At 50.1% G+C, this 25,980-nt stretch overlaps 1 protein-coding gene across 1 annotated transcript in view; it reads left to right on the forward strand.

Annotated features, from left to right (window-relative positions):
• Nucleotides 1–1,127: 1,127 nt before the first annotated feature.
• The window catches only part of NIT2 (nitrilase family member 2), a 28,875-nt gene continuing 4,022 nt past the window's right edge, over nt 1,128–25,980 (forward strand). Inside the window, exons 1-8 of the mRNA XM_006130687.4 lie at nt 1,128–1,264; nt 12,416–12,534; nt 17,154–17,274; nt 17,414–17,502; nt 19,106–19,199; nt 21,010–21,084; nt 23,075–23,153; nt 23,948–24,046. Of these exons, the coding sequence (XP_006130749.2) occupies nt 1,177–1,264; nt 12,416–12,534; nt 17,154–17,274; nt 17,414–17,502; nt 19,106–19,199; nt 21,010–21,084; nt 23,075–23,153; nt 23,948–24,046 (764 nt within the window). The 5' untranslated portion in view covers nt 1,128–1,176. The remainder of the gene's footprint in view (nt 1,265–12,415; nt 12,535–17,153; nt 17,275–17,413; nt 17,503–19,105; nt 19,200–21,009; nt 21,085–23,074; nt 23,154–23,947; nt 24,047–25,980) is intronic.

Here is a 25,980-nt window from a genome sequence, read left to right on the forward strand (position 1 = left end):
CACACTAATAGTTTGTTCATTAGAGAAATGTTAGGTAATAGACACCACCCTTTGAATTGTTTGCTATAATTGGAACCTTGGCAGCCAAATGGGGAAAAAATACTTAAGAATGGAAAATAAGGAAATGAGGGTACAGGCGCATGAGTCATGCAAGATAGAATTCTGGGTCTTAAGGACTACCAAAAGTAGTCCTGTTGGCAGCCTGTAGGACTAGTTCTTTTTAAAAAAAAAAACTGTGTAGAGGAAGGCCTCCTTTGTAAAGGATGAATGGGATTAGGTTGATGTTTATGATAACCTGTTCACCAGAAGTTGGTTATATATAATCTCTACTGAATAGGCTTTAAGCATGCTAGTGCTGTTGGTGCACAGCTGGTACAAACCTAACTTCGCAGTACACTATCATATCAGAGATCTCAGAGGCCAAAATATACGGCTAGAATGTGTGAGGTGACTTTGGCCTATGAGCTATTTTCTCAGCTCCTCATCTGCCACATTGGTCTATTTTAAAGATGAAGGACAAGAAAATGATGATTAGTAGTTTGGGTGCATTCTTGTTTTAATCACAAAATAAATATATATTATAGAAGAATGTAATGCACACTTTAAAATGCTGTTTTAAATATCAAAGAGGTCATCATGTGGACTCCCCTATGGTGGCCTAGGCCCTTTTTTTGGTTTTAGTTTTCCCATCTGTGGCTCTTCATGCTGCATTGGCATAAGGTTTTGAGCTAACCACTTAATCTCTCTTTCTCTCTCTGCCTTAAAGTCCCACTAATTCCCCTTCCCCTGTAAGGGCTGGGATGGCTCTTTACGATCTAGCTGAAGTTTTAATTTGTTTGTTACTCCACTGTGCCACTTCTACGGCTAGTTCCCATGTGGTCTGTTTCATATTTCAAGTTGAGACTGGGCAGACTGTAGGCTAGGGATGTGAAACCTCCAGGAGGTCGGGGGGAGGGCGGGAGAGCATATTGCTGCTGTCCTTGCCCTGAGGGAGGGATATGGCTGCACTCAGAAGCGCCCTGCCCTACACTAATTCCCCAACAGAATAATGCGCGCAGAATATAGCAACTTCACTCCCCTCTTCTTCGCCAGCAACCACTGGCCGCTCCAGAGCGCCCCTTGGCTCAACAGAACTACATCTCCCAGCAGCCCCATGGGCGGGCTCCTCGATTGCGCATGCGCCGCGCTCTGCCCTGCCGTGATTATAAGCTGCGGCCGAGCTGGCCTGGGGCTGCGATGCTGCCGGCGCGAGGAGCCATGGCCAGTGAGTGACTGCCCCGGGGCCGAGTGCACCGCACCACGCTGCGCCTGCGCGGGGGGCGTCTCCAAGAGCAGCGTCCACTCTGATGAGGGAGGGGGCCCCAATAGGCCTCTGCCTTCCTCCATCTCCCCCTTCTGCCCCCCAACCTCCTCCTGCCCCCCATAGGCCTCTGCCTTCCTCCATCTCCCCCTTCTGCCCCCCAACCTCCTCCTGCCCCCCATAGGCCTCTGCCTTCCTCCATCTCCCCCTTCTGCCCCCCAACCTCCTCCTGCCCCCCATAGGCCTCTGCCTTCCTCCATCTCCCCCTTCTGCCCCCAACCTCCTCCTGCCCCCCATAGGCCTCTGCCTTCCTCCATCTCCCCCCTCTGCCCCCCAACCTCTTCCTGCCCCCCATAGGCCTCTGCCTTCCTCCATCTCCCCCTTCTGCCCCCAACCTCCTCCTGCCCCCCATAGGCCTCTGCCTTCCTCCATCTCCCCCTTCTGCCCCCAACCTCCTCCTGCCCCCCATAGGCCTCTGCCTTCCTCCATCTCCCCCTTCTGCCCCCAACCTCCTCCTGCCCCCCATAGGCCTCTGCCTTCCTCCATCTCCCCCCTCTGCCCCCCAACCTCTTCCTGCCCCCCATAGGCCTCTGCCTTCCTCCATCTCCCCCCTCTGCCCCCAACCTCCTCCTGCCCCCCATAGGCCTCTGCCTTCCTCCATCTCCCCCTTCTGCCCCCCAACCTCCTCCTGCCCCCCATAGGCCTCTGCCTTCCTCCATCTCCCCCTCCTGCCCCCAACCTCCTCCTGCCCCCATAGGCCTCTGCCTTCCTCCATCTCCCCCTCCTGCCCCCAACCTCCTCCTGCCCCCCATAGGCCTCTGCCTTCCTCCATCTCCCCCCTCTGCCCCCCAACCTCTTCCTGCCCCCCATAGGCCTCTGCCTTCCTCCATCTCCCCCCTCTGCCCCCAACCTCCTCCTGCCCCCCATAGGCCTCTGCCTTCCTCCATCTCCCCCTTCTGCCCCCCAACCTCCTCCTGCCCCCCATAGGCCTCTGCCTTCCTCCATCTCCCCCTTCTGCCCCCAACCTCCTCCTGCCCCCCATAGGCCTCTGCCTTCCTCCATCTCCCCCTTCTGCCCCCCAACCTCCTCCTGCCCCCCATAGGCCTCTGCCTTCCTCCATCTCCCCCTTCTGCCCCCAACCTCCTCCTGCCCCCCATAGGCCTCTGCCTTCCTCCATCTCCCCCCTCTGCCCCCCAACCTCTTCCTGCCCCCCATAGGCCTCTGCCTTCCTCCATCTCCCCCCTCTGCCCCCAACCTCCTCCTGCCCCCCATAGGCCTCTGCCTTCCTCCATCTCCCCCTTCTGCCCCCAACCTCCTCCTGCCCCCCATAGGCCTCTGCCTTCCTCCATCTCCCCCTTCTGCCCCCCAACCTCCTCCTGCCCCCCATAGGCCTCTGCCTTCCTCCATCTCCCCCTTCTGCCCCCCAACCTCCTCCTGCCCCCCATAGGCCTCTGCCTTCCTCCATCTCCCCCTTCTGCCCCCCAACCTCCTCCTGCCCCCCATAGGCCTCTGCCTTCCTCCATCTCCCCCCTCTGCCCCCAACCTCCTCCTGCCCCCCATAGGCCTCTGCCTTCCTCCATCTCCCCTTCTGCCCCCAACCTCCTCCTGCCCCCCATAGGCCTCTGCCTTCCTCCATCTCCCCCTTCTGCCCCCAACCTCTTCCTGCCCCCCATAGGCCTCTGCCTTCCTCCATCTCCCCCTTCTGCCCCCCAACCTCCTCCTGCCCCCCATAGGCCTCTGCCTTCCTCCATCTCCCCCTTCTGCCCCCCAACCTCCTCCTGCCCCCCATAGGCCTCTGCCTTCCTCCATCTCCCCCTTCTGCCCCCCAACCTCCTCCTGCCCCCCATAGGCCTCTGCCTTCCTCCATCTCCCCCTTCTGCCCCCAACCTCCTCCTGCCCCCCATAGGCCTCTGCCTTCCTCCATCTCCCCCCTCTGCCCCCCAACCTCTTCCTGCCCCCCATAGGCCTCTGCCTTCCTCCATCTCCCCCTTCTGCCCCCAACCTCCTCCTGCCCCCCATAGGCCTCTGCCTTCCTCCATCTCCCCCTTCTGCCCCCAACCTCCTCCTGCCCCCCATAGGCCTCTGCCTTCCTCCATCTCCCCCTTCTGCCCCCAACCTCCTCCTGCCCCCCATAGGCCTCTGCCTTCCTCCATCTCCCCCCTCTGCCCCCCAACCTCTTCCTGCCCCCCATAGGCCTCTGCCTTCCTCCATCTCCCCCCTCTGCCCCCAACCTCCTCCTGCCCCCCATAGGCCTCTGCCTTCCTCCATCTCCCCCTTCTGCCCCCCAACCTCCTCCTGCCCCCCATAGGCCTCTGCCTTCCTCCATCTCCCCCTCCTGCCCCCAACCTCCTCCTGCCCCCATAGGCCTCTGCCTTCCTCCATCTCCCCCTCCTGCCCCCAACCTCCTCCTGCCCCCCATAGGCCTCTGCCTTCCTCCATCTCCCCCTTCTGCCCCCCAACCTCCTCCTGCCCCCCATAGGCCTCTGCCTTCCTCCATCTCCCCCTTCTGCCCCCCAACCTCCTCCTGCCCCCCATAGGCCTCTGCCTTCCTCCATCTCCCCCTTCTGCCCCCAACCTCCTCCTGCCCCCCATAGGCCTCTGCCTTCCTCCATCTCCCCCCTCTGCCCCCCAACCTCTTCCTGCCCCCCATAGGCCTCTGCCTTCCTCCATCTCCCCCTTCTGCCCCCAACCTCCTCCTGCCCCCCATAGGCCTCTGCCTTCCTCCATCTCCCCCTTCTGCCCCCAACCTCCTCCTGCCCCCCATAGGCCTCTGCCTTCCTCCATCTCCCCCTTCTGCCCCCAACCTCCTCCTGCCCCCCATAGGCCTCTGCCTTCCTCCATCTCCCCCCTCTGCCCCCCAACCTCTTCCTGCCCCCCATAGGCCTCTGCCTTCCTCCATCTCCCCCCTCTGCCCCCAACCTCCTCCTGCCCCCCATAGGCCTCTGCCTTCCTCCATCTCCCCCTTCTGCCCCCCAACCTCCTCCTGCCCCCCATAGGCCTCTGCCTTCCTCCATCTCCCCCCTCTGCCCCCCAACCTCCTCCTGCCCCCCATAGGCCTCTGCCTTCCTCCATCTCCCCCTTCTGCCCCCAACCTCCTCCTGCCCCCCATAGGCCTCTGCCTTCCTCCATCTCCCCCCTCTGCCCCCCAACCTCTTCCTGCCCCCCATAGGCCTCTGCCTTCCTCCATCTCCCCCCTCTGCCCCCAACCTCCTCCTGCCCCCCATAGGCCTCTGCCTTCCTCCATCTCCCCCTTCTGCCCCCCAACCTCCTCCTGCCCCCCATAGGCCTCTGCCTTCCTCCATCTCCCCCTTCTGCCCCCAACCTCCTCCTGCCCCCCATAGGCCTCTGCCTTCCTCCATCTCCCCCTTCTGCCCCCCAACCTCCTCCTGCCCCCCATAGGCCTCTGCCTTCCTCCATCTCCCCCTTCTGCCCCCAACCTCCTCCTGCCCCCCATAGGCCTCTGCCTTCCTCCATCTCCCCCCTCTGCCCCCCAACCTCTTCCTGCCCCCCATAGGCCTCTGCCTTCCTCCATCTCCCCCCTCTGCCCCCAACCTCCTCCTGCCCCCCATAGGCCTCTGCCTTCCTCCATCTCCCCCTTCTGCCCCCAACCTCCTCCTGCCCCCCATAGGCCTCTGCCTTCCTCCATCTCCCCCTTCTGCCCCCCAACCTCCTCCTGCCCCCCATAGGCCTCTGCCTTCCTCCATCTCCCCCTTCTGCCCCCCAACCTCCTCCTGCCCCCCATAGGCCTCTGCCTTCCTCCATCTCCCCCTTCTGCCCCCCAACCTCCTCCTGCCCCCCATAGGCCTCTGCCTTCCTCCATCTCCCCCCTCTGCCCCCAACCTCCTCCTGCCCCCCATAGGCCTCTGCCTTCCTCCATCTCCCCTTCTGCCCCCAACCTCCTCCTGCCCCCCATAGGCCTCTGCCTTCCTCCATCTCCCCCTTCTGCCCCCAACCTCTTCCTGCCCCCCATAGGCCTCTGCCTTCCTCCATCTCCCCCCTCTGCCCCCAACCTCCTCCTGCCCCCCATAGGCCTCTGCCTTCCTCCATCTCCCCCTTCTGCCCCCCAACCTCCTCCTGCCCCCCATAGGCCTCTGCCTTCCTCCATCTCCCCCTTCTGCCCCCCAACCTCCTCCTGCCCCCCATAGGCCTCTGCCTTCCTCCATCTCCCCCTTCTGCCCCCCAACCTCCTCCTGCCCCCCATAGGCCTCTGCCTTCCTCCATCTCCCCCTTCTGCCCCCCAACCTCCTCCTGCCCCCCATAGGCCTCTGCCTTCCTCCATCTCCCCCCCCCCAACCTCCTCCTGCCCCCCATAGGCCTCTGCCTTCCTCCATCTCCCCCCCCCAACCTCCTCCTGCCCCCCATAGGCCTCTGCCTTCCTCCATCTCCCCCTTCTGCCCCCCAACCTCCTCCTGCCCCCCATAGGCCTCTGCCTTCCTCCATCTCCCCCTCCTGCCCCCAACCTCCTCCTGCCCCCATAGGCCTCTGCCTTCCTCCATCTCCCCCTCCTGCCCCCAACCTCCTCCTGCCCCCCATAGGCCTCTGCCTTCCTCCATCTCCCCCTTCTGCCCCCCAACCTCCTCCTGCCCCCCATAGGCCTCTGCCTTCCTCCATCTCCCCCCTCTGCCCCCCAACCTCTTCCTGCCCCCCATAGGCCTCTGCCTTCCTCCATCTCCCCCCTCTGCCCCCAACCTCCTCCTGCCCCCCATAGGCCTCTGCCTTCCTCCATCTCCCCCTTCTGCCCCCAACCTCCTCCTGCCCCCCATAGGCCTCTGCCTTCCTCCATCTCCCCCTTCTGCCCCCAACCTCCTCCTGCCCCCCATAGGCCTCTGCCTTCCTCCATCTCCCCCTTCTGCCCCCAACCTCCTCCTGCCCCCCATAGGCCTCTGCCTTCCTCCATCTCCCCCCTCTGCCCCCCAACCTCTTCCTGCCCCCCATAGGCCTCTGCCTTCCTCCATCTCCCCCCTCTGCCCCCAACCTCCTCCTGCCCCCCATAGGCCTCTGCCTTCCTCCATCTCCCCCTTCTGCCCCCAACCTCCTCCTGCCCCCCATAGGCCTCTGCCTTCCTCCATCTCCCCCTTCTGCCCCCCAACCTCCTCCTGCCCCCCATAGGCCTCTGCCTTCCTCCATCTCCCCCTTCTGCCCCCCAACCTCCTCCTGCCCCCCATAGGCCTCTGCCTTCCTCCATCTCCCCCTTCTGCCCCCCAACCTCCTCCTGCCCCCCATAGGCCTCTGCCTTCCTCCATCTCCCCCCTCTGCCCCCCAACCTCCTCCTGCCCCCCATAGGCCTCTGCCTTCCTCCATCTCCCCCCTCTGCCCCCAACCTCCTCCTGCCCCCCATAGGCCTCTGCCTTCCTCCATCTCCCCTTCTGCCCCCAACCTCCTCCTGCCCCCCATAGGCCTCTGCCTTCCTCCATCTCCCCCTTCTGCCCCCAACCTCTTCCTGCCCCCCATAGGCCTCTGCCTTCCTCCATCTCCCCCCTCTGCCCCCAACCTCCTCCTGCCCCCCATAGGCCTCTGCCTTCCTCCATCTCCCCCTTCTGCCCCCCAACCTCCTCCTGCCCCCCATAGGCCTCTGCCTTCCTCCATCTCCCCCTTCTGCCCCCCAACCTCCTCCTGCCCCCCATAGGCCTCTGCCTTCCTCCATCTCCCCCTTCTGCCCCCCAACCTCCTCCTGCCCCCCATAGGCCTCTGCCTTCCTCCATCTCCCCCCCCCAACCTCCTCCTGCCCCCCATAGGCCTCTGCCTTCCTCCATCTCCCCCCCCCAACCTCCTCCTGCCCCCCATAGGCCTCTGCCTTCCTCCATCTCCCCCTTCTGCCCCCCAACCTCCTCCTGCCCCCCATAGGCCTCTGCCTTCCTCCATCTCCCCCTCCTGCCCCCAACCTCCTCCTGCCCCCATAGGCCTCTGCCTTCCTCCATCTCCCCCTCCTGCCCCCAACCTCCTCCTGCCCCCCATAGGCCTCTGCCTTCCTCCATCTCCCCCTTCTGCCCCCCAACCTCCTCCTGCCCCCCATAGGCCTCTGCCTTCCTCCATCTCCCCCTCCTGCCCCCCAACCTCTTCCTGCCCCCCATAGGCCTCTGCCTTCCTCCATCTCCCCCCTCTGCCCCCAACCTCCTCCTGCCCCCCATAGGCCTCTGCCTTCCTCCATCTCCCCCTTCTGCCCCCAACCTCCTCCTGCCCCCCATAGGCCTCTGCCTTCCTCCATCTCCCCCTCCTGCCCCCAACCTCCTCCTGCCCCCCATAGGCCTCTGCCTTCCTCCATCTCCCCCTCCTGCCCCCAACCTCCTCCTGTCCCCCATAGGCCTCTGCCTTCCTCCATCTCCCCCCCAACCTCCTCCTGCCCCCCATAGGCCTCTGCCTTCCTCCATCTCCCCCCCCCAACCTCCTCCTGCCCCCCATAGGCCTCTGCCTTCCTCCATCTCCCCCCCAACCTCCTCCTGCCCCCCATAGGCCTCTGCCTTCCTCCATCTCCCCCTTCTGCCCCCCAACCTCCTCCTGCCCCCCATAGGCCTCTGCCTTCCTCCATCTCCCCCTTCTGCCCCCCAACCTCCTCCTGCCCCCCATAGGCCTCTGCCTTCCTCCATCTCCCCCTTCTGCCCCCAACCTCCTCCTGCCCCCATAGGCCTCTGCCTTCCTCCATCTCCCCCTTCTGCCCCCAACCTCCTCCTGCCCCCCACAGGCCTCTGCCTTCCTCCATCTCCCCCCCAACCTCCTCCTGCCCCCCATAGGCCTCTGCCTTCCTCCATCTCCCCCCTCTGCCCCCCAACCTCCTCCTGCCCCCATAGGCCTCTGCCTTCCTCCATCTCCCCCTTCTGCCCCCAACCTCCTCCTGCCCCCCATAGGCCTCTGCCTTCCTCCATCTCCCCCTTCTTCCCCCAACCTCCTCCTGCCCCCCACAGGCCTCTGCCTTCCTCCATCTCCCCCCCAACCTCCTCCTGCCCCCCATAGGCCTCTGCCTTCCTCCATCTCCCCCCTCTGCCCCCCAACCTCCTCCTGCCCCCATAGGCCTCTGCCTTCCTCCATCTCCCCCTTCTGCCCCCAACCTCCTCCTGCCCCCATAGGCCTCTGCCTTCCTCCATCTCCCCCTTCTGCCCCCAACCTCCTCCTGCCCCCCACAGGCCTCTGCCTTCCTCCATCTCCCCCCCAACCTCCTCCTGCCCCCCATAGGCCTCTGCCTTCCTCCATCTCCCCCCTCTGCCCCCCAACCTCCTCCTGCCCCCATAGGCCTCTGCCTTCCTCCATCTCCCCCTTCTGCCCCCAACCTCCTCCTGCCCCCCATAGGCCTCTGCCTTCCTCCATCTCCCCCTTCTGCCCCCAACCTCCTCCTGCCCCCCACAGGCCTCTGCCTTCCTCCATCTCCCCCCCAACCTCCTCCTGCCCCCCATAGGCCTCTGCCTTCCTCCATCTCCCCCCTCTGCCCCCCAACCTCCTCCTGCCCCCATAGGCCTCTGCCTTCCTCCATCTCCCCCTTCTGCCCCCAACCTCCTCCTGCCCCCCACAGGCCTCTGCCTTCCTCCATCTCCCCCCCAACCTCCTCCTGCCCCCCATAGGCCTCTGCCTTCCTCCATCTCCCCCCTCTGCCCCCCAACCTCCTCCTGCCCCCATAGGCCTCTGCCTTCCTCCATCTCCCCCTTCTGCCCCCAACCTCCTCCTGCCCCCCATAGGCCTCTGCCTTCCTCCATCTCCCCCTTCTGCCCCCAACCTCCTCCTGCCCCCCACAGGCCTCTGCCTTCCTCCATCTCCCCCCCAACCTCCTCCTGCCCCCCATAGGCCTCTGCCTTCCTCCATCTCCCCCCTCTGCCCCCCAACCTCCTCCTGCCCCCATAGGCCTCTGCCTTCCTCCATCTCCCCCTTCTGCCCCCCAACCTCCTCCTGCCCCCCATAGGCCTCTGCCTTCCTCCATCTCCCCCTTCTGCCCCCAACCTCCTCCTGCCCCCCACAGGCCTCTGCCTTCCTCCATCTCCCCCCCAACCTCCTCCTGCCCCCCATAGGCCTCTGCCTTCCTCCATCTCCCCCCTCTGCCCCCCAACCTCCTCCTGCCCCCATAGGCCTCTGCCTTCCTCCATCTCCCCCTTCTGCCCTCCAACCTCCTCCTGCCCCCCATAGGCCTCTGCCTTCTTCCATCTCCCCCTTCTGCCCCCCAACCTTCTCCTGCCCCCCATAGGCCTCTGCCTTCCTCCATCTCCCCCTTCTGCCCCCAACCTCCTCCTGCCCCCCATAGGCCTCTGCCTTCCTTCCCGCCCACACCACCGCTCCCGTCTGTCTGCTGCCCCCCGATAGGTTCCTGTCTTCCTTTGCCCCATATTTGCACCTCCCCTTCTGGCTGCTGCCCCCCCCCCCACCCGCTTCTCCCCATTCCTATGGGGCCCCTGGCTTCCTGCTTTTCACAGCATCTCCATTCCTCCCCTCCCCACTTGCTGCCCTCCCATCTTCCCCCCCCCCACACACACACACACCTCTGTGAGGCCCCTGGCTTCTTTTCCCCCATAGCACCTTTCCCCTCTGTCTGCTTCCCACAACCTCTTTCTCCCTCTATGGGGCTCCTGGCTTCCTCCTTCCACCATAACATTTTCCTCCCTCTTCTTACTACCCCTAGCCTCTTTCTTCTCCAGTGGGTGCCCCTGGCTTTCTGCTATTCACAGCATCCCCCCACACCTGCTGCCCTGCCATCTCCTCCTCCCCCCCCCCCTCCCCGCATGGCTTCCTGATCCAGCACCTGTCCCCTAAGCCTTCTGGTTTTGCTACTTTCTTTTTCTTCTCCAAACCCCTAGCACACCATATTCAGTTATGTACTGGGAGGGGGGAAAGTGGCTCATTTGAGTCTGTAATTTACTGTATCTGTTCTCTTCTTTTCATGCCTAGTTCTTGTTATATGGTGTGTTTGGATGCTGCCAGATCTGACCAGGTGTGTTAGATGTTGATGATTTTAACCCTTCAACCCATTTCACAGGCTGTTCCTTTATGAAATATTAAAGACACACATGATTAAGCAGGCTTGTGCATCCTGCACTTAGTGGGAGAATAATAGAATGTTATTGTGATATATATTGGTAGTTCTGAATATGTGTTTTCAAACACTTTGTCTCAAATTTATTTAGCTTTGGTCTTTCATAAGACCATGTTAGGCTATTCAATTTCTGTACTGTTTGCATGTGCACCCTCTCTCTCACTCTCTGGTCTGTCTGAATAATTGAGATTGTTGAGGTATAAAGTTTTTATTTCGGCAAGTACATTTTCTAAAATGATTCTCCTGAATTTTCAGAGGAAGGACTTCAGAACACCACACACTTTTGACAATTGTTAAAGTTGATGAAGTTGAAAGCTTTGGTGTCCGTCTAAATTTTCAGTGAAGTTTTATTTACTCAATAAACCAAATATTAAAGCCATCTCCATTGTGAACTGTAGCATAGTGAGGATTTTATTGTTTACTTGACCTTTAGCATTTTAGGAATGTGGCTTACTTTATTAGTAACTAAAGTTGGAAGAAGGTCTTTGAAGGTATGTTACAGTCAGCACAGCTGCAGCTATGCCGTGGTAGCGTAGACAGTTGCTGCACTGGCTTTGTAGAGTTTCTGGTGGGCTAGAAAAAAACCCACAGTGAAATCTGCTCGCCTAGCAGCTCTCAACCAGGGATCTGAAGATCTCTGGGTAGCCACAAGCAGTTTTCAGGGGGCCACCAAGCAGGACTGGCATTATTAGACTCAGTGGGGACCATGGCAGAAAGCTGAAGCCCTGCCACCATGAGCTCCATTACCCAAGGTGGAAGCCGAAGACTGAGCAACTTAACTTTGCAGGACCCCCTGTGGCATGGGGCACTGGGGAACTGCCCTGCTTGCTACCTCCTAATTCTGGCCCTTCCTTTTATATGCAGAAAAACAGTACTTGTAGCACAGGTAGGCAGTGGAATTTTAATAGCGTATTGGGGTGGGCCTCAGAAAGAAAAAGATTGAGAATCCCTGTCTAGCTGACATAATTCAGAGGACCCTGAAAGGTTTCTTCTAGTAGAAATTCAAACAAGCACAGTTCTGCTTTCCCACTGCATACACTAACATTACTGTGTAACTCCTGAGTCAATCTTTTGTCTTGATAGGGGATAACCATGTGTCATCTGTAATGCGGAGATGCATCTAACAGTAATTTTGCTAGGTCTGTTATGGATGAGAAGAAAATAAGCCATTAATATTATATAAGACTTTGTGTTTAGCCCAAAATATGCATTCAGTATCACTGTCTTATAAGTTCCAATAAGGTAATTCTTAAGCAGAGAAGGTAGGAGGAAAGAAGCAGATTCAGAAGAGACCAGTTGTGAAATAGAAAAGACAAGAAAAGCACCATTAGGACTGGCATCTGACCACTGTTAAACTGAAAGAGACAAGGTGGGTGAAGTCATATCTTTTATTGGATCGATTTCTGTTAGTGAGAGAGGCAGCCAACCTGTTACGGTCCACTTAGTTTTTCTTCTGATCTGGGAAAGGTACTCAACGTCACAGCTTAAATACAAGGTGAAACAGATTGTTAAACATAAAAGGCATCGCGCATGTTACAAGAAACAATTGCCCAGTTCATTTTGAATGACTTCTTGCCATATGTGTAATTTGCCTGAAAAAGAGCTCTATGGAGCTTGAAATTTTGTATCTTTTTTGCCAGCAGAAGTTGGTCCAATAAAAGGTAGTACCTCACCCACCCTGCTTCTCATATCCTGGGACAGACATGGCGGCAGGAACACTTCAAACACTATTAAACTGTCACTTTTGACCTTGTATACATAAAAACCTCCCCATTCCTTATACAGGATTTTGCAATCCAGTATTTAGTGGGGTTTTTTTTATAGGCTTGTCCACTTTGAATTAACATTTCAGTTTAAGGGTGTTAAACTGACTGAAGTCTTGTGGTGTGCAGCTCCTACCTAGTGGAAGGGCTGGCTATCACTACTCTCGGTAAAGTGGTCTCTCCAGAGGTGGCTGCAGGATCCTTCAGGCACTTATTTGGAAGTAGTTTGTGAAGTAATTAAGTACATCAGGACAAGTGCAAATTTTAATACTTATTCAATTTATTTTAAAAAACACTAATTTAGAAGTTTTAGCTATGCTGGTTATTTGTCTTCTCTGTCTTTAGACTTCCGTCTGGCGCTAATCCAACATCATGTATCTGCTGTCAAATCAGATAATCTGAATAAAGCATGTGGACTGGTAAAACAAGCAGCAGCACAAGGAGCAAAAATTGTGGCTCTACCTGTAAGTATAGATCAAATCGCCTCAGCCTACTATGCCACACACCCGCAAAAATTGTTTTTTCTTGGGCCAAGTCTGCATTCAATAGGAGAACCTCAGTAATGAGCCTTGTTAGAGGTTAATGTCACATGTAAGAAACTTAAGTGTACAAGGAAAGTTGGCTGGTGCTAACAAGCCATCTGTATGTTGGGCCAGATGCTGATCTCCCATTAAACTGATTTAAATCCAGAGTAACTTCAGTCAATTTACTTTGGATTGATAATGGTGTAGTCAAGATCAGAACCTGGACGCTCGTGTACTTTTCTTTTTTCTTTTCATCGCTCTGCTAGTACTTCTAGTACAGAAGCATTATGTGCTGCAGCAGCAGAGAGAGAAGAATTTTTCTACACAGGTGAGAGAACACGGGGTTCCCATGACTCTGTGCCCCATTCCCTTTTGCTCCTCTCTCCAAAGGCATGCTCAGAATAAATAAGTGAAACAAAATGGATTCAGATCTTTGCAGTAGCTCCTTCATTGCAGAATTTCCTAGTACTAGCATTCATAAATGCCTTTAAAAACATGAAAGCTATGTTTACTCAACTGTAAAGTTGAAAATAGTTGAACTTGCATCCAACCAGTGCAATGTGTCCTGATCCAGATATCTCACCTTCCTATTATTGAACTCTGCTTTCTTACTGATCTCCATGGGTAGGATCATGATTTCCTTAAAATGTGTTAGTGGATCCTGATCTTTCTCATTTGTATCCTTTACCCATTCTTTCACCACCTTCTATTCTTCACCTAAGACCAGTAATATATATACAGCACTGCTGTACCAATATAGCTGCACTGCTGCAGCTCATTGATAAAGACGCTGTATACCGGGGGTGGCCAACCCATTCTGGATGAAGAGTCAAGATATTAGTGGATCCAGTGCGAAGAGCCGGGGCAGAGTTGTAGAGCAAAAAAAAGGCCTGCTCCTTTAAGAAGCATGAGACGTTTCTATGCTTTTTGGCCTCCGCAGGCTCCCACCAGCTGCCGCCATATGGGAGCGCCGGATGGCTCCCTTGCCCCAGCGAGCACAGGGGAGGCAGAAGGCCATTCTCAGGTGCACGGGGGCATCTTTGCGAGCCGCACTGACCCGGGGGGGGGGAGGTGGGGGAGAGCTGCATGTGGGCCACAGCTGCTCTATATTGACAAGAGAACTAGAACTGGAATAGAAAGTATCCACCTCCATGAGTGGCAGAAACTACATCATCAGGAGAAGTTCTCCTGCCAACATAGTGCCAGGCACACAAGCTCATGTCAGTATAACTTATGTCGCTTGGGGAGGGTAGTTTATTCACATCCCAGAGCAACATAATTATGTTGATTATAGGTTGTAGTGTAGACATAGCCTGTCTGTTCGTGTAGAGATGACTTTTCCAATACATGTCAGCTTTTTTTCTCTTACAAGGCCTATTCATTAATCCTCTGCTGTGCAATACGTAACTCAACAGTACAAAGTTCTTGGCAGAGTGAACTCTAAATCTAACTTTTTAACCGGGGAAAAAATAGCTTGGCTCTCCTACTAGTGGGAGTGTAAGTGTTATAGGCAAAGTTCCCTGCTCACTTGTGCCAATGCAACTCTCACATAACAAATATGACCTTTGATGTTGCTGTACTTGGCCTTCTGTACTGAGATTACTAATTGTTTGCAAGTTCTGCATGTGAACAAATGCTGAGACCATCAAACTAATTTTTTTAACACTTAGAGAGCATAGCTCTCTATATAAAGCTTGTCTTCATGTACAGCAGCATAGCTGCCTGCTATAGCACTGCACATGAAGATTCTATTATGTCTAGGGGAGAGCTTCTCCTGTCAGTGTATTTAATCCAGCTGTGCAAGAAGCAATAGCTATGTTTGTGGAAGAAGCTCTCCTGCTGACATTATGCTGCCTGAACATGGGTTAGATCAGTATAACTATGTTGCTCATGGGGTGTGGATTTTTCACCTGGTCTTAATTGTTCCTCTGTTGTCTGATAAGCTCAAAGCACTGAACAAAAATCACTGAGTGAAGCCTCACCACACCACTGGGAAATAGGCAAGAAGAAGTATTCCCTCACCATTTAAAAAAAAAAAAAAAGATGGAGAAACTGGTACACCGAGAGCTGAAAGAAGAGTCTGCAATTCTCAGTCTGTGGCAGAGCTGAGCAGGGAACTGTCAGATGACTCCCAATCCCATCCTTACACCCCAAGACCACTTTAATCAATCCTCAACCCCTTCTAAGGACCCTAGTTCTGCATTGAGCTGTTTGCCACATGGCAAAAATGTTTGACGTTGTGGGGAGAGGAGCATTGTGTTTGTTACATGTTTACTGCTTGTTAACTTTTTCTCCCTTTCAGCCCTGAACAGAGAAATGGAAAGGCTAACATCAAGTTATAATACTGATAAACAAATATTAGACATGTAAATTCAGCTGCATCTCTATTGCAGTTTTGTTACAGCATTGATTTATTGTACAGCCCCATAGACCTGCACTGTAGTCACTGGGTATGTCTAGACTACGTGCCTCTGGCGACAGAGGCATATAGATTAGACTACCCGGCATAGGAAAATGAAGCAGCGATTTTAATAATCGCCGCTTCATTTAAATTTACATGGCTGCCTCGCTGAGCCGATCAGCTGTTTGTCGGCTCCATGCGGTAGTCTGGACGCTCCGCGGTCGACATCAAAGGCATTTTTCGACCTCCCAGGTATGCCTCATCCCAGGAGGCATATCTGGGAGGTCAACAAATGCCTTTGATGTCGACTGCGGAAAGTCCAGACTACCGCGCTAAGCCGACAAACAGCTAATCGGCTCAGCGCGGCAGCCATGTAAATTTAAATGAAGCGGCGATTATTTAAATCGCCACTTCATTTTCCTATGCCGGGTAGTCTAATCTATATGCCTCTGTCGCCAGAGGCATGTAGTCTAGACGTACCCACTGATACAGCTTTTCCCATTCTCCTTGGTAAATTGTTCCAGTGGAACTCAGCTCCTCGTTCTGGTGCTTTGATTCGTATTGTCCCAGCAGCACTAAAGTTGGGTTGATATTGTTTCAGTAATAAAGATCTGCTATCTAAGGAGAAATCTGCAGTGCTTCTGATACAGAGGCAGCAGCCTGGAGAGGCCGAGGGGCAGACAGTTCTGTGGGAGCTGGTACACCCAGGGAGCTGGCCTTTAAGCCAGCTCCTTGTGGGCATCGGCTCCCAGCAACCTGCCCCTTCTCCCCCCATACCGCTGTGTGTAAACGTGTAACCACTGAAAATTTCAGTGGTTACATGTTTACGTGAATAAACACATTTTAACATCCTTAATGGACAGACATTTGAACTGCTCTCCAGAGTCTTGGCTCTTTTTCTTTTTTTAATTATCTCTGAAGTCACAGATCATTAAAGGCAGAACAGACCATGCTGATCATCTAGAGCAAGGTTCTCAAACTTCACTGATCACAACCCTTTTCTGACAACAAAATTTACTTTACAACCCCAGGATAGGGAACCAAAGCCTGAGACTGCCCAACCCCACTGCTTTGGACAGGGAGACCAAAACCCAGGCCCCACCACTCCAGGCAGGGGGTCAAAGCTGAAGCTCATAGGAGTTCGCCCCAAGCTGGCAGCCTGCGACCTGAGTCCCAATGCCCAGGGCTAAAGCCTTCGGACTTTTGCTTCAGCCTTGGGCAGTGGGGCTTGGGACTGTGAGGTCTGACCCACAATTACAGAACTGTTGATGTAATCTGAATACCTACAAAGACATAGAATTTCACTCTGTGATTTCCTGTCTCAAGTTACATAATGTGTGGATTGTCTCTGATGACTTCAGCATTAATATGTCATGCCATCTCTGCAGGACATTCCAATCTTGACTTGAAGAACTTAGGTGCTAGAGAATCTCCCATAATCCTTGGGAATCTTTCCCAGTGGTTAATTCACTCTGTGTTAAGGATTTGTACCTGATTTCCAATCTGAATTTTTCTAGTTCCAGCTTTCAGTCACTGAAGGTCAAAGGAGAGCGGACACTTGATCCCACTAAACAAAGATTGCATACCACTTTCTGACTGATAGTAAATCTTAGCAATGGACTCAGTCTGGAAGACACAGTTCACTGGGTAAATAGTTTTTAACAGATTGCTTTGGAAGGCCTAGGGGAAAAAAAGAAAAACACCTTTAAAAAATAATTTGTCTTTAAAAAAAGCACTCTTCTGAACATGGGCTATGCACAGCCACAAATTCCACTGTGCTGATGGTTCTTCAACCCTTACTTGTCAACCCAGCCGTCAGGAGGACCAGATAGCAAGGAGTTACAGGAAATAGATATTTCAACTCTAGGTTGCTCATTTAAATTCTTAGCAGATCATTAAATAACCAAAATTATCATCATGTTTGGCCTTCCTTAAATGACTTGGTTGTGAAAGTTTGTTCACATTAACCCACTATCAGAGTTGGTACCAATTGTTGGTATTCCTCTGGTTGTCTGTTTGCCTTTGAATAACTTCATAGATGCTCGGATACTATAGTGCTGAAGGCTGTGTAAGTACCTAGAGAGTAAGGTTTCAGAGGTCACACCATGCCAGTGATGCTTTCAGATTTTAATTTTGTTTCTTTGTTTTCCACTTGTAGGAATGCTTTAACTCTCCCTATGGTACTAAATATTTTCCTGAATATGCAGAGAAAATCCCTGGAGAATCCACACAGAAGCTCTCAGAAGTTGCTAAGGAGTGTGGCATCTATCTCATTGGAGGTAGCTTCTTATTAGTGTTTATCTTCTGAGTTTAAATTTGGGTCTTATTTTGGGAGCAGCGTAAGCATTGTTGGCTTTTTTTATGTAGTTGGCGTGTCACTATGTGTAATAGTTGGAAATCTGTTTTCTTTTAATAAAGGATCCATTCCGGAAAAGGATGCTGGAAAGTTGTATAACACATGTACTGTGTTTGGACCTGATGGCACTATGCTGGCTAAACACAGAAAGGTGAGAAAAGAGAGAAATATTTTGCAATCAATAGATTTCTCTTGAGATGGCTGTGACTGATATTTAGCTGTCTTATAAGACATTGATGTGCTTTCTTTTTAAGTCTACATATAGGTTTCTAATAGGAATCTAACATCCACAGACTTCACAATTGAATATGAAAAACAAAGGAGGTAGTAGTTATGCGAATATGTTGTGCTGTAGTTTCATTATCGTATATAAAGTATTTTTAATTTGAGGATTTAAAAGAACTTTAAAAAAGGGGCAATATAGGTATTTTACAGATGAGGTAGGTGAAGTGCAGAAAGATGAGATTTCCTATTGTCATGTCAAATTAGCGATAGAACTGGTAAAAGAACCAGGAATTCACACTGAAGTCAGCGGCATAATTTTAGTTGATTTCAATGGGGTCAGGATTTTATCTCATGTCTTCCCATTCCCTTGCTCTATCTACACGCCCATGCTGTTGCTCTTTTTGCTGTTATGTTAGCCATTTGTTGTAAATACATTTTGGGATTAATTTAGCCTTTTTGTGTTCATAGAAGTTTGGATTTTCCTATTCGCTATTTGGTGAATAATTACAAAGAGTTTGTCAACAACATTTAATCTGCTGGGTTGTTCACAAGCTGTTCACTTCCGCTCTGCTGCTTGTGGTGAACGATTGGTCACCCAAGTCATACTTAAGTATTGTGTCTGTTCCCTGATTGGATGGTAGAAACTTTCTATACAGAACAATAGCAAATAATAGATCTCTCAGACATCTTGGCTCACATGAGAATACACCTTTGTCTGCACATCCGTTGACCGAACGCTTGGGTGAAGAATATCACTTTCTAAATACAAAGAGAATAACAAGAAGTGCACAAACATTGTCAAACTGAACAATAATTCAGAACTTGATTGAATTGGGCACTATTTATCCAGTCTAGTACTCAACTGCTCACCTATTCTGTAACTCAGTGCAACATAACTGATGCAGTTAGGCTGCCGTCCTAAATGATGTCTTAAAATTATTTTCTTATCTCCTTTTTCATGGGTGTTAGGAATGTTTGTACAGTTGAACCTAGGTTGTCAGGAGGGAACTCTTGTACTGGGCCATTATTTAATATGTGTATACGATAGTACCAAGAGGCAACATCAAGATTGGAACCCCTCTCCTGCTACTACTTGCAGAGACAGTGTAATCCTGCAATTGTTTGTGCATGGTACTAGTCATACTGAAGTCAGTGGAACTTTGTGACTGTGGAAAATTTACTTGCTTGATAAGTTTTGCAGGTCTGGGGCTAAGACCATGTTATCAGAAAGATAATTCTCTTTTATCTTTGACATAATGTCTTGTATTTTACTTATAAGTTCAATGTTGGTTTTGGAGGTGTAGTCGTATTAGTCTGTATCTGCAGAAACAATGAGGAGTTCTGTGGCACCTTAGAAAGCTTATGCCCGAATAAATCTGTTAGGGTATGTCTACATTGCATTCCTCTTTTGAGAGAGGAATAGTTTCTAAATAAGTTTAACATAGGCTCATAAATAATAAGGAAAACTCTGTTCATATCATTGTTCTTACAAATTATTCAGGAGTGTCTTGGATTATTTTTTTAAACAGATTCATTTATTTGATATTAACGTTCCTGGAAAAATCCGGTTCCAAGAGTCAGAAACTCTGAGCCCAGGGGACAGTTTCTCGGTGTTTGATACTCGTGAGTATGAGAGAACAAATTATCTTTGTAAGAGGCCCTAGTAAAATGACAGCAACCACCATCTTGACATTATTTTTTTCCACCACAGTAGTAGTTTTTAATGTTCAAGTGTACTAGGCATTTGACAAACACAGAGGAATACAGACCATGTGTTTCTCAAAAGCACCCAAGTCCTGTTGCTAAATGAATTAATTAGATGCTTTGGATGGATGGAACTTAGGCTCCTAAATCTCCCAGACACTTTTTGAAAGTTTACCTATTGTCTTATCTATTATTTAAAAAGATAAAGACGAGGTGGTGGAAATTGACGCAACATCCAAAAAAAATTATCTGAGCAGCACCGGACACGTGTCATGTAGGTTCCAGTCAGTAATGGTGATGGCTGAACGTTTATATTACTAGAAGTCTTATAATTTAGTCAAACAAATGAGTGACTTATGTTTTTGGAGGGCCTGGTTTGGAGTGTTGCACATACCACAATCTATATTTATTCGTAACAGTGATATTTCATAGCGATAGATGTTGGTTTTTGTCAAGCCTTGGCTGGGCTCTTGTGGTTTGGAGTTATGGTTCCACAATTCCCAGTTGCATGTTTACAGATGTTGCCCAGATGACTAAGATTTTTCTCTCAAACTAGAATGGAAAAAATGGGAAAAGCAGTTGTTGAAGTAGCTTTCTTATGAGGGTTCAGTATTCCCATAGTACATACTAGGCGTTCACAAAGTTAGTTTGAACAATGGAATCATTTTATTTAGATCATTTATATGTACCTCATTATGCCTAAAAGTTGGCTGGGAAAACAAAGTATTGGACTGGACCTGCTATGAGTATGACACGGTAGTGTGGATCTGAAATATTCAGCTAACATAGTAGAAAGCCCCAGGTAATTTGTTTTATATCCACTCCCAAGACAACTTGCTTCCTTAGGTGACTCTTGCACTTGTTTATAATCCCACCAAAATTACGCTGTCCCATTAACTGATCTCGAAATTCTCAAATCTCCCTTGGACTGTGGTCATCTCCTTCTTGCAATACATTTTGAATGGCTATGGGAGAAATCTTTTAGTAACAATTGTCTTATTATCTCAGGACATACATTGTATGCTTTTCTATCTGTATGCTTCATTAAGAAGTTGATCAATAATTTTTGAAGAGATACCTGTAAAAAACAGACAAAGACCTAATATGACAAGCTTCTTAGTGGAATGACTGCTTGATAAAATAACTTTTATTGATAAGTGGGGGAGCTGCAGCCGGGTGAGCTCCTAGCCCGGGAGCTAACCCCGCTGTGTGTCTGCCTTTTAAATATATTTAAAAGGCTGGTGTGCAGCGGGGGAGAGTGCAAGCCAGGAATCAGCTGTCCCAGCTCACACTGGGTAGGCTCTTAATACATTTAAAAGGCTGAAGCACAGCATCTGGGAGTGAGCCGGGAATCAGCTGATTCCAGACTCACACCCGCCGCCACCTGCTTCTCCTGCTCCCCACAGAACTGGTGCTAGGGGAACCAGCTTTTAAAACATTTCCCCCCCCCCCCGCCTCTGATAGAGGCAGCCAGGGTGGGGGAAAGCGACTAGTCGACTACATCCCTATCTCAGATTGGTGCACTTTTTTGGGGTAATACGTGCTGAAATGCACTGCAGGTACAATGCTTGTAGAAAAGAAAGCATGTGTCTAAAATCAGTGCTTATTTCTTGTGGTGAAAAGTATTATACAAGGGCTTTCATGATTGCTGGATGGAAACTTGAAACTCTTTTCTGGCATTCAGCATGACAGTGATTTCTTCTTTGTGTCCTTCTTGTTTTGGGAACAGCATACTGTAAAGTGGGACTGGGGATCTGCTATGACATCCGATTTGCTGAGCTTGCTCAAATCTACACACAGAAAGGTGAGGATGTGTTGCTAAATACATTTGCGTAGACTTAATACAACAGTGACTTGCCTTTACTTGAGAGGTGACCCATCCATAGAGGGCTGCTTCAGATATAGTGCTCTTTGGTGATCAGTCCACAGCTGCATACATATGATCAGACCACATGATTGTCCACAAACTGCATAGACCGTATCAGGAATAGAGCTTGTGAGCTTCTGATTCAAAAATACAGCTGTCCACTTGGCCAGTCATTGAGACAGTAGTGGGTACTGATCTACCTGTGGGCCAGTGCTTGGAAGTATTCGCTGCAGTTTACTTAGTACAAGTGCTTACAGTACCTACCCTTTGTGAAGGTTCTGCATATTCTAACCAGTTACAGATAGAGATGTCTGCAAAAAAAATACACTCAAAAGGAAAATACCTTTCTCTCTCCACCCTTAATCCCAGCCATCCAGGTTTTACTCCTCCCCCCTTTCTTCCCTCCCCCTCCACCCCCCAACTGTATGATTACCAGGCACTCAGCTACTGGAGAGGATGGAGAGTTCCTGACTTAGAGGAAGCTGGGCAAATCAGGACTCTTAGGTGGAATTGGTCCTGCTTTACCTCCCCCATAGTGCAAACTACCCTCCAAAAGCTGGATTGGGAGAGGGGAGTGAAAGAAGTGCATGACTGATGACATAAAAGGGAGGATGCAGGTAATGGTCTCTCTTCCCTTTCTTGTATGCTTTGAGAAGTGAAATAGTTAATAACTTTGCCATTTTAAAATATCAGAATTGGGTTTCAGAATCATTGACTCTGTTGTGATAAATCAGACCGTTCATGTTTATGGGCTGTTGCTTCAGGCAGTCTGCAGAGTGCAAGCATCTGATATTTGCTGCACAATATGAAGGTTTTGTTCACAACCATGGGGGAAAGAGACTTGCTTCTCTTTAAGGGAATATTGTGGAGCACAAAATGACACCTGTGACAGAAACAAGTTCACTCCTCCCTGGCGTAGGTTTTGAAAGGGGTGTGGAGGAGACAGGTCACATTAAGAGGTGAGATAATGGGGAATAATTTTGAGGTTGCAAGAGAGGGGAGGCATTGAGTTAAGCTCAGGACCCTGTACAGGAAATTTGAAAATGACCATATTCTGTCCTGGAAAGAATGCACATCTACTACATCCTCTTGGCTTGCTCCCAGAGGATGAGAGGCAGCAAGTTTGCTGCCAGGCACCCAGCCAAAAGCCTTTATGCTTCCCAATTGTCACATGGTTTTATAGCTATGTGACTTGTCCTGTTCTTACTTAGACTCATGCAACTTTCAAATGTTAGACAATGTAGAAGTCAAAGGCCAGTGACTTGCAAAGCATTTTAAAAATGAGAGAATACATCACCCCATGGTTACTGCAGGCGATGGAAGAACACTGGACCTCATACTACGTACAGGAGAGACTGGATTAGCCAACTAGTCATGGCAGTGGAATCAACCCTTGTTGTTCATGTTTCTCTAGCATCTTCCCTCTAAGGGTCTCAAAATACTTTCAGAATGTTGATTTGATTTAGCCTCACAACACACCTAAAAGATGCGCTGTCTACAGATGGGTTAACAAAGGCCCACAGACATTAACTTGCCCAAGGTCACATAGGAAGCCTTTAGCTAAGTTAGGGCTAAGGCCCAGATTGCCTATCACTCATAACAGGCAGGGATGGATGTTCTATGGCAGTAAATATAGCAGTGAGCCACACGGGTTTTAAATGTCTAAACACCAGCTGCTGTCTTTTATTGGAGGGTGGGCCACATTTTTAACTGCTAAGTACCAGTAAGTTTTGTAGTGATCATTGTTCAGGTAGCCTGTGCTGACTGACTCCTAAAGCCACCACGCTGTTTGACGCGATTTACTCTGGATTAACTGTGTGTATTGCACCAGTTCAGGTATACTGGTGCTCAGAACTGACATAGCTGTGCTTCCCCATGACAAGTGCCTTGTTGTCTTATAATACTGAGCCATTATTTTTTAACTAAGGTTGCCAGCTGTTAGTGTATCCAGGGGCTTTTAATATGACAACTGGACCAGCCCACTGGGAACTGCTACAAAGAGGACGGTAAGAATGAAGTAACAGCTTTTCCCCCCTCCTCCTCCTGAAAGGGATTTTAGCTTGTTGAACTGGGCTTTAGTGTGTCTCAATTCTTTCTAATCTAACTTCTTTATATATTCTAAGCCATGCACAACAGCCAGTAATTCCCACCCTCAATAGGAAAACTCTTAATACTTCAGTCATGATATAAACACCTTTGTGCCAGTCTCTCACATGCCAATCTCTAAGATCCTTAGACGTGGGAGTGCATTACACAGAGAGGTCACACGGATGGGGAAGCTTGAGCCACTGAGCAGTAGAAAGGGGTTAATTCTAAGAGTTGCTCGCTGTGATTTTTTTTCCCCCAAGATCACTCTGAATCAGCAAAAGTCAGGAACAGAATCTACGTCTCCTGAATCCTGTCACAGTTTAGTCACTCAGTTGGTATGTTGGCTCCTTTGTGGCATGTTACTGTCTAGATCCTGGAATGGAGGCAGTGGCTGGTATTCAGATTGAGTGTGATTCAACCAGCCATCCCTATTGAGCAAAGGATTTTTACATTGGCATTAATGGGAGCTTAAATGCTTTGGGCAATTAATTTAGTCCTGTTTCTTTCAGCTCAACTCTCTGGGTTTTTGCCTTGCTGACCTTGACATTACTTATGGTTTTGGCTAGTTTGTATCTCCTAAAATTCAGCAAGGTGGAAAATCTAGATAATTTCTTTGGCATAATTTTTCCTTCCCTTCTGTTTTTCTCAAAAACAGTTAATCTGTGGTATACAAAGATGTGGACAGGTTTTTGTTGTTCTTCTTTGAATACAGAGCTGTTGATAACCAAGTCTACGTGGCTACTGCATCTCCTGCTAGAGACGAGAGAGCATCTTACATTGCCTGGGGACATAGCACTGTAGTAAACCCCTGGTAAGTGGAAAAGAATAAAAGAATTTTTCTAACCAAACTTCCAAAGACACAATTGCACCTCTGTCTGAAAACGTTTCTACCTGTACTTAAAAGTATCACCTAAGACCGCTTTAATTGCAAATGACACATGCAATTCCCTATTTTTACAATTAACTTTATGCCTCTGACAGTACTTTATGGATAGCAGCTTTGCTGTTTGTGTGGGTTTTTTACATAACAAAAAGAAACTTTGATAAAATGGGTTGTAAAAATGCAGAAATTGTCTGAAGATTTCAGAGGTAGGTGTAGCACCTGGGATTAATTATTTCACCATTAAAAAAATAGAGGCAGGATTTCAAGTTGTTAGTGTCCATCTAAGGAAATCTCCTTTCATTAGTTGAGTCCTTTAAACTAATATCCTGCAGAATTGTGAAATAGTCTTTAAAAGCAGGATAGTAAGAGAAACTTCCTGTGAGCTTGTGCATCCCTTTTCTAACAGAGAAAATATAACTTGGCTGTCAGTGTGTAATAAAAAAAAATTATTGCTTGGTTAAAATATTTTTAAGGCTAAAAGGAAGCAAATCCTTTACTTCAATGTGATCAGGGCTGCTTGGACCAAACAAACTGGGTTTCGGTGAATAATCACTGTCGAAATAAGTTTTATTCTGAATACAATTGGAGCTGCAATTGGAACCTTGAAAGCTTTTTATGTGGATTAAAAACTAATCCCTGTTGAACTCTGCATCATCCACATTTTAACTACCTCTATATTTTTAACTTGTTTAAAAAAATCAGAGAAAAAGATCCTGTCACAAAATGTAAGATATACCTGTCTTGGTAAGGATAGAACAATATATTGAATTTTTGTATCTCATCACATTCCACATGAAATCTGCTAATTTACAAAACACTTACTTTCTTCCATACAGATATTCTGGTTTTAAAAACCAAACCATCATTCAGAAAAGAATAAAATCAACTTGATCTGAGAGACAGAATTAGCAGGGTATAGACCAAACAGGTCAAAGGGTATTCCATAAGCAGCAGTTAATTTTCATTTATGAGCTTGAGTAGCTTTGGATAAATTAGGATAAATATGTAGCCGAGAACATTTGTTGGCAATAATTACTTTTTTTCTTCTTCCAAATAATTAATTCATGTGACTTATCTGTAGAAAACTCCATTCTGAACTTGTGTAAAGTTGAAATCTCTCTTTGATTGTTGGTGCATCAGCCCTTTCACTTTGCTGCAATGGCATTACTATGTTGCTTAATAGTAGAGATAGTGAGAATGATTGATGAGCAATAATTATTATTAATCCTGATTTTAAAATAGACCCTTCTGTGCCTGCTCAATTTCTTGCAACACTCTGGTAGAATCTGAGATGGGAAGGACTTATTAATCAGTCAAACCCCCAGCATGTGCAGTACTGCTAGTGGATATCTGAAGTTAAAACTGATCCTACAGATAAACTTTACCTATGCAGCAAAGACAGTCGCCGCCCCCCCCCCCCCATCTAAAGGACTCTTAGATTTATAGATTGTGTTGGTTTGTCTACAGAAGATTCCTTCTAAACAAGAGCTATGTACAGCCTTATACCTACCAGAGAACTTGAATCTGTCTTCAGTCTGAAGTGGTTCAATGCATTCATGCTAGCCATCCTGCGTGGGTGAAATACTCACATGCATCCATCCACGTTACTCTGTTGCAATAGTGTGTTCTTTTAAGTATCTATCCTGCAGCTCCTTAAAGTGGTGGTCTGTGGGCCCTTCCCCCTTTAAGATATTGTGCCCCATGTTCAAGAGGCTTCTGGGAGAAGATCAGAACCCTGACATCTGATGTTCTGCCCCATTATTGTGTCAGAGTAATGTGAGGAACACAGCCGTGTGGAGACCTGCTCAGGGCAAGTGTAGTCATCAAAGTGCTGATACAGTTATGAAGAGAACACTAATGAA

Source organism: Pelodiscus sinensis, chromosome 1, assembly GCF_049634645.1.
Source record: "Pelodiscus sinensis isolate JC-2024 chromosome 1, ASM4963464v1, whole genome shotgun sequence".
Lineage (NCBI taxonomy): Eukaryota > Metazoa > Chordata > Testudines > Trionychidae > Pelodiscus > Pelodiscus sinensis.